Consider the following 8,810-nt stretch of genomic DNA (forward strand, 5'->3'; position numbering starts at 1 on the left):
GAGACGCAGAGGGAGCAGGGCGAGGGAGAGAGCGCCTCGGAGACGGTGAGCGTGTGTGTGCGCCCCACCTCCTCCTCCTCCTCCTCCTCCTCACCCCTCACAGCACCCAAGCTCTGCCTGGCGCACTCCTGCAGCGGTCAGCCCCTAACGTCCCCCTCCACCGACGAGGACGAAGACGAGGAGGAGGAGGAGGAGGAGGATGAAGACAACGAGGAGGAGGAGGACGACAGCGATGACGGCTACCTGACGAAGCGGTGCAGTGTGGCCGAGGCGTCTCCCGTGGCAACGCGTGGAGGTCATGAGGAGCTGATGACCGCTGCACACACACTGCACCGGCGCACACACAGCGAGGGCAGTCTGCTGCTGGAGCCGCGGTCACCTCGCTTCATCTCAAAGCCCGCCTTCATCTCTGACCCCGCCTTCATCTCTGACCACGCCCAGCACTGCAGTGACCCCGCCCATCAGCCGTTCTGGGCCCCGCCCTCTCCGAACACACTCAGGAAGCAGCTGACCTGCGGCCAGGGCTCCGCACACATTTGCACGCTGCTGACCGGGAGACGGGTAAGAACCAGGAAACAGGGCTGGGAGATGGGCAGGGATGACCAGTAGGAGACGACCAGTAAGGAGGGTAGGAGATGACCAGTAAGGAGGGTAGGAGATGACCAGTAAGGAGGGTAGGAGATGACCAGTAGGAGATGACCAGTAAGGAGGGTAGGAGATGACCAGTAAGGAGGGTAGGAGATGACCAGTAAGGAGGGTAGGAGATGACCAGTAGGAGATGACCAGTAGGAGATGACCAGTAAGAAGGGTAGGAGATGACCAGTAAGGAGGGTAGGAGATGACCAGTAGGAGATGACCAGTAAGGAGGGTAGGAGATGACCAGTAAGGAGGGTAGGAGATGACCAGTTGGATGGTAGGAGATGACCAGTTGGAAGAATTAGAGCAGCATTTGGACCAACATTTGAAACAGGATTACCGTACACCAGAAATCTGACCATAGCTACACTAGTGTTCCGTGGACGCGTGATTAAGATGACATTTTGACCAGATGCTGCTTCTCTCTGGACAGGTGTGTACTGAGGTCACCTGCAGGTGTGATATGGGACGAGGAGGTCTCAAGAAGAAGTCCAAGAGCCTGTAAGTATTTCAGCGCAATCGCTTCTGTTGTGTTCAGATGAAACCGTGTGGGAACCTGGACCACCCTGCTGATAGAGACACAAGTTGGTATGAAATAGGGTAGGGATGGACAGTTGGGATGGACAGTTCCCTTTGGCTGATTTTCTGTTGGGGGGTGTATTTGTAGGGCCAAGGATATGAAGAACCGGCTGACGTTTGTGCGGAAGAAGAAGAAGAAGGACCATGAGAGACGCAGTCGTGCGAGGAAGATGGACAAGATGCTCAAGTCTGCCCGGTGAGCCTGGGAGAGTGGCTCTGCCCTCATTAGGAAGTCTTCTTAAAATGGATTCACTTTTTCTCATCAATCTACACACAATACTCCAACACTCATTAGGAAGTCGTCTTAAAATGGATTCACTTTTTCTCATCAATCTACACACAATACTCCAACACTCCACAAAAAACAGGTGTTTGGAGTGTTTTGTAAATTTAGAAAAAAAAATAAAAGACTGAAATATTCAATTTACATAAGTATTCACACCCTTTGTTATGACACTTGCCACTGAGCCTGGTGCATCCTACATCTATCAATTGAGATGCTTCTACAACTTGATTGGAGTCCACCTGCGCCTAAATGAATTCACTGGACATTATCAGGAAAGGCACACATCTCTTTATATGTGGTCTCACAGTTGATGGTGTATGGTGATGTGTTGACCCCCCCTCTCCTCTCTCCCCTCTCTCTCTCCCTCTCCCCCCTCTCTCTCTCTCTCTCTCCCCTCTCTCTCCCTCTTCCCCCTCTCTCTCTCTCTCCCCCTCTCCTCTCTCTCTCTCTCCTCCCCTCTCCCCCCCCTCCCCTCTCTCTCTCTCTCCCTCTTCCCCCTCTCTCTCTCTCCCCCTCTCCTCTCTCTCTCTCTCCTCCCCTCTCCCCCCCCTCCCCCCTCTCTCTCTCTCCCTCTTCCCCCTCTCTCTCTCTCCCCCTCTCCTCTCTCTCTCTCTCTCCCCCCCTCTCCCCTCTCTCTCCCCTCTCTCTCTCCCCTCTCTCTCTCTCTCCCCCCCCCTCCCCTCTCTCTCTCCCTCTCCCCTCTCTCTCTCCCTCCTCCCCCTCTCTCTCTCTCTCTCTCCCCCTCTCCCCTGTCTCTCTCCCTCTTCCCTCTCTCTCTCCTCTCTCTATCTCTCTCTCCTCTCTCTATCTCTCTCTCTCTCTCTCTCTTCAGGCCACCTGCAGAGGAAGTCCTCCAATGGGGCGAGTCCTTCGATCAGCTGCTGGCTCACAAATGTAAGGCTCTTTAAAATGGGAATATCTACCATTCACTGACAAACTAATGGTCAAACTCACAAGCCACTCAATAGTAAATCATTATTTTGTCTCTGGATGGTGGCTGGTGCTAATGTCCTTTCCTACATATAACTCTATAACCAGGCCTTTAACCATAACCAAGCACCGGCCTATATTTTGGGCAGGCATGTATTCGAGGAAGGCCTTGTAGAATTTTATTCTTAGAAATAAAGTAAAAGGCTACCCATAAAAGAACATAAAATAACCAAACACGCCTTCATGAACAATAACAAATTAGCGTAGATAGATAGATAGATACTTTATTGATCCCCAAGGGGAAATTCACGAAAGATAACATTGAGTTGAAAAAGATATATATTTTTTTCTAACGTGCGTTTCCTGACGTGTTTCGTTTGAATCAGCATACAAAAGTTTCGGTTTGGTTTGGGATTTAATTTACTTTTGGACTGTTTGATTATATTGCTAAATGTTGGGACTGATGGGCGCTGAAATCTGGGAGGTATTTGATGGTTCACTATTAAGTTTCATGTAGTTTAAAGAGTTTCGGGATTTCCACCCGCTGTTTATTGTGAGACAAGGCAGCCGCTTTCATTCATTCATTGAACTTGCGCTGTGCTTTCATAGAAACCTTATTGCGTAGCCTAAATTGAGTTATGTTTTAAATTATGACTCGTAGGCCGGAATGCCTCACAGCAACAACTGTATAAATGTAGTACACTAGCTCAGCCTCTGGCAAGCTCAGAAGGGGGTGGCAAGCAACTAGTGGCTTGAGAGCGATGTGTTGGAGACCCGGTGTAGGACAACGCCCCCGGCTATAAATAAAATCCCGGACATAATTTCAGGATTTACGGTATGTGTGTGTGTGTGTGTGTGTGTGTAAATATGTATGTATTTACATGTCTGCTTATTGTTTGTTTATTTGTTTGTGGGGGCAGATGGAGTGGCGGTGCTCCGTGCCTTCCTACAGACGGAGTTCAGTGAAGAGAACCTGGACTTCTGGCTCTGCTGTGAGGAGTTCAAGCAGATCAAGTCTCAGTCCAAGCTGGTCTCCCACGCCAACAAGATCTTCGCTGAGCACATCTCCATACAGGCCTGCAAGGAGGTGAGTGGGTCAGACCGCCCAGAACGGCAAAGAGAAGTAAGGGGATCTACTACAAAGGCAGATATGGAGTGATATGTTGAGCAGAAAGCCTCACGTGTGTTCAAATGTGACAAACAGAGGTGCTTATATCTGGCAGACTTTTTTTTCTTTCTGTGTAGAAATTGTATATTTGCAAGCAACAAGGCAATACCCCCACACGTTTGCAACAAGGCAATACCCCCACACGTTTGCAACAAGACAATATCCCAACACGTTTGCAACAAGGCAATACCCCCACACGTTTGCAACAAGACAATATCCCCACACGTTTGCAACAAGGCAATACCCCCACACGTTTGCAACAAGGCAATATCCCCACACGTTTGCAACAGGACAATACCCCCACACGTTTGCAACAAGGCAATAACCCCAGTAGTGTAGTGTTCTCCGTAATGTAGAGTTCTCCGTAGTGTAGTGTTCTCCGTAGTGTAGTGTTCTCCGTAGTGTTCTCCGTAGTGTTTCTCCATAGTGTAGTGTTCTCCGTAGTGTAGTGTTCTCCGTAGTGTTCTCCGTAGTGTAGTGTTCTCCGTAGTGTAGTATTCTCCGTAGTGTTCTCCGTAGTGTTCTCCGTAGTGTAGTGTTCTCCGTAGTGTAGTGTTCTCCGTAGTGTAGTATTCTCCGTAGTGTTCTCCGTAGTGTTTCTCCATAGTGTAGTGTTCTCCGTAGTGTAGTGTTCTCCGTAGTGTTCTCCGTAGTGTAGTGTTCTCCGTAGTGTAGTATTCTCCGTAGTGTTCTCCGTAGTGTAGTGTTCTCCGTAGTGTAGTGTTCTCCGTAGTGTAGTGTTCTCCGTAGTGTTCTCCGTAGTGTAGTGTTCTCCGTAGTGTAGTGTTCTCCGTAGTGTTCTCCGTAGTGTAGTATTCTCCGTAGTGTTCTCCGTAGTGTAGTGTTCTCCGTAGTGTTCTCCGTAGTGTAGTGTTCTCCGTAGTGTTCTCCGTAGTGTTCTCCGTAGTGTAGTGTTCTCCGTAGTGTAGTGTTCTCCGTAGTGTAGTGTTCTCCGTAGTGTTCTCCGTAGTGTAGTGTTCTCCGTAGTGTTCTCCATAGTGTTCTCCGTAGTGTAGTGTTCTCCGTAGTGTTCTCCGTAGTGTTCTCCGTAGTGTTCTCCGTAGTGTTTCTCCGTAGTGTAGTGTTCTCCGTAGTGTAGTGTTCTCCGTAGTGTAGTGTTCTCCGTAGTGTTCTCCGTAGTGTAGTGTTCTCCGTAGTGTAGGTTCCAGAGAACAGGATTATACTATTTGTGGCACTTGATTTATACAAATGCATCCTCAAAAATGAAGGAGATGGTATTAAATTATCCCCCACCCCCTCTGTTTGTGTGTGTGTGTGTGTGTGTGCGTGTGTGTGTTGTGCGTGCGTGTGTGTGTGTGTGATCTCTCCCCTGCAGGTGAATCTGGACTCGTTCACACGGGAGCAGACGCGGGAGAACTTGGAGAATGTGACGGTGTCCTGCTTTGACCTGGCGCAGTCGCGCATCTACGGCCTGATGGAGCGCGACTCCTACCCCCGCTTCCTCCGCTCTGACCTTTACATGGAGCTGACCAATCAGATGAGACCGAGCTCCATGCCCGACCTATCCTGAGCCTGTCCTCGCATTGACCACAAGCAGCACGGTGCCACCTTCACTACGCTCCACAACATCTGGACGGGACTGCAGGGGTGTGTGTGTGTGTGTGTGTGTGTGTGTGTAGCAGCAGGCCAGGCTGTTGAAGTGGGAATCCTGAGTTGCAGGCAAACATGAGCAAGTGCTGCCACTGCTGCTGCTGCCAATCTGTTTTTAGTCCACAGTGCCCCCCTGTGGCCCGGAGTACTGATCAGGCAGCAGGCTAACAGGAGGAGCCTGGAACCAGTGGAGGAGGAGTGGAGGAGGAGTGGCTGTTGGGATGGCGTCTGTCAGAGTGACGCAGAGAGAGTCAAGGTCATGTCGAGTCAAGGTCATGTCGGGTCAAGGTCATGTCGAATCAGTGAGGGGGCAGGTGAGGTACTGTTTTTGGGAAGTCTGTCCGATGTTTTGGCAAATGGAGTTTATTTTTGGTACAATGAATTACCCAGAATTCCCAGCGACCCCCATCGTCACCGTCCAGTCTGACTGAAGGGGTTGGTGACATCTGTGTCCTCTCTGCGAGACTCTGACTAAGGTTCTGACTAAGGTTCTGACTAAGGTTCTAAGGTTCTGAGTAAGGTTCTGACTAAGGTTCTTTGGGTTCAAGCCTACGTGTAGCTGATCCTCTGATCATGCGCAGATGAAATTAGTTATCTGCACTGGATTGGATGGGAAGTTGGTTCTCTTTACATAGTCATGGTTCTTCACGTATATCACACAGAAAAGCTGGTTATTTCTTGCACACACTAAAAGTGGAGGGCAGAAATGTTTTGATTTGTTTTTTTTAATATATTTTAACATTTTTGTATTTCGATATTATATTTTAATATTTTCCCTGTCCTGGTTCTGTTGTATCTCTGCTGGATCTTAGTGTTGGCTGTGCACTGGCTCTGATCCCCCTCAAAAACACACACTGCCATCTTCAGCCTCATCCTCATCTTCATCACCAACCTCATCTTCATCACCAACCTCATCTTCATCAGCATCCTCATCTTCATCAGCATCCTCATCTTCATCAGCATCCTCAGCCTCATCTTCATCAGCAACCTCAGCCTCATCCTCATCTTCATCAGCATCCTCAGCCTCATCTTCATCATCATCTTCATCATCAGCCTCATCTTCATCCTCATCTTCATCAGCAACCTCATCTTCATCAGCATCCTCATCTTCATCAGCATCCTCAGCCTCATCCTCATCTTCATCAGCAACCTCAGCCTCATCCTCATCTTCAGCCTCATCTTCATCCTCATCTTCATCAGCATCCTCAGCCTCATCTTCATCCTCATCTTCATCAGCATCCTCAGCCTCATCTTCATCATCAGCCTCATCTTCATCCTCATCCTCATCTTCATCAGCAACCTCATCTTCATCAGCATCCTCATCTTCATCAGCAACCTCATCTTCATCCTTATCTTCATCAGCAACCTCATCTTCATCAGCATCCTCAGCCTCATCCTCATTTCATCCTCATCTTCATCAGCATCTTCATCTTCATACTCATTTCATCCTCAGCTTCATCGTCATATCAAGTGCAATACAGACGTTGTTATTCACAAACATGTACAGAGAGGGTTTAGAGAAGCATATGCCACATCGGCCCTACTAATGACTAATGTAAATAGTCTCCCCAGAGGGAACATGACACACTACAGGATCTATAGGGGCAGCAGCTAACTGACCCATTTCTAATGTAAATATATAGTGGGAACACACATGCATAGACTAACAGTTGTTTTGAGTCTAGCTGCATCAGGTTTGTGTAGGATGGAGGATTTGACCCAGCCGATGGGTTGTCTATCTGACCCAGCCAATGGGTTGTGCTCCAGGACAAGCACAATATAGACCCTTTCAACTAGATAAACAAACGTGCGTTCCTATAAAAAACAACATTGAGCTAATGGTAACTTGGGAACAAACAAAAAAAGTTAAGAAGTTTTTAAAGTCAACATTGTATAGGGCAATACGTTTAAGTCCTTTTTATTTTCATTTCAAAGTGTCTGCGCTGGTTTTGAGCATTTCCACCTGAAACCCTCTGAAAAGGTTGAAAGGGTCTATAGTGGCGGTTTGTTTGGGCCTGTTCACGGTTGTTTTTAGAATGCGTATTGGTGATCCAGTCACAAGTGGTTAGCCGAGATGTTGCTGACTGCTTGTGTTTAAATCCACTTTTGCCAACGTTACATTCATTAGAACTCCCATTGTCCAAGACGCATCAGAATGTTAGGGTTTACACACTATAAAACATATGTTGTCAAAAGCATCAGAACGTTAGCGTTTACAATACAAAAGATATGTGGTCAAAGGCATCACAGGCCACCACGGCAAGAGGTTTGAGTGATCAGATCACAATGAGACTTGGTGAATGTTTACACCAAGTTTACACCAGTGTTTCCCAAACTTTTTTTACTTTTTAAAAATGACAGACTATCGCGACCCAACTCATGACTGTGGTAGTTAACAAAATAGATCCTAATAGAAAGCTGTTAGCTTTCCTAAGCTATATAAGGTATAAGCTAGGGGTATTACACAACATAAATTGTCACTAGGCTATGCTGCGACCCAAATAAAATCTCCTACGACCCACCTGTGGGTTGCAATCCAGTCTTTAGGAACCAATGCTTTACACCACTTGTGATTGGATCACTTACAGTTTTTCTCAGTCTCTTTGGTACATTTCTCAGATCAGAATTGAAATTCTCAAAACAACCTGTTCAATCTTCTTTGGTACATCCATGCAAATGATTATGTACAATTCTCTGCTGTTTCCTACATTATCAGTTGCTTATGTCATGTTGATAAAAATGTATTATAATGGGTCTCTGTTAAATAGTCTCACCCCCCACAACATTTAGGCATTAGTTCATAGCATAAGTCTTTACATGCAAAATGGTTGAACAAGTTGTCATAACGTCAGGAGGTGCAGGAAGACTGCACTGTAATTCCTACAGCACTGCATGTACAGTTTTCCTAAGGAGACTGTCCCATGTTCTCATTTCTACTTTTCTTTTTTTTTCTTTCTTTGTGCTATGCAGTACTATCTTTTGCTGTTTGTACTGTAATTTGTTGACAGACCACGTCATTGTGATACAGAAAAGAAAAGCAGAAATGTGAATCCAATCTGTCCGCTCTCTTGCAATCACTCCCACATACACTAAGCTGTAACCTACAATTTACAAAACTTTAGCCATAGTTTCCATCAGAACATCCCTCCAGAGTACCCTGCTATATTGACAACACGGCTAAGCGAGTTGACTGTCTTATCCGTACACAATGGCACAAGGACTTGTCATTCTGATGGCACTGACATGTTCATTGACACAGATATTTACTTTTGAGAGATGAACTAAGGATTTTGAGCGAGATACTGGCTTTTGCAGGTAATCCATGGTGTTTTGCTCTTTGTACAAATTGTTTTGAGAAATGCGCTAACTGTTTTGCAAATGCTGAGGATGATTTGAGAAATGTACCAAAGCGACTGAGAAAAACTGTAATGCGCATATTAAAAACAAATGTGAAGTCTTTATGTTTCTGGTTTATGGGTGTGGCCTGCAGTCACTGTCTGATTGCCAGTATGTTGGTAAGTGTGATGTTAAGTGTGTGTGTATTTATGGGATTCAGCCAAGAGCATCCACATACAGTTAAACCTCAAATTATTCATAAGC

At 46.7% G+C, this 8,810-nt stretch overlaps 1 protein-coding gene across 1 annotated transcript in view; it reads left to right on the plus strand.

The window, feature by feature from the left end:
- The window catches only part of rgs3b (regulator of G protein signaling 3b), a 38,833-nt gene extending 32,685 nt beyond the window's left edge, over nt 1-6,148 (plus strand). Inside the window, exons 11-16 of the mRNA XM_076269612.1 lie at nt 1-561; nt 1,070-1,137; nt 1,304-1,411; nt 2,334-2,395; nt 3,352-3,518; nt 4,936-6,148. The exon at nt 1-561 is cut by the window's left edge and continues 363 nt beyond it. Coding sequence (XP_076125727.1) covers nt 1-561; nt 1,070-1,137; nt 1,304-1,411; nt 2,334-2,395; nt 3,352-3,518; nt 4,936-5,130 — 1,161 coding nt within the window. The 3' untranslated portion in view covers nt 5,131-6,148. The remainder of the gene's footprint in view (nt 562-1,069; nt 1,138-1,303; nt 1,412-2,333; nt 2,396-3,351; nt 3,519-4,935) is intronic.
- Nucleotides 6,149-8,810: the final 2,662 nt, after the last annotated feature.

Source organism: Alosa pseudoharengus, unplaced genomic scaffold (genome assembly GCF_046254945.1).
Source record: "Alosa pseudoharengus isolate Yale_2024_CS ecotype anadromous, Long Island Sound unplaced genomic scaffold, YU_APseudo_1.1 YU_APseudo_1.1_scf_6, whole genome shotgun sequence".
In the NCBI taxonomy this organism is placed as follows: Eukaryota; Metazoa; Chordata; class Actinopteri; order Clupeiformes; family Clupeidae; genus Alosa; species Alosa pseudoharengus.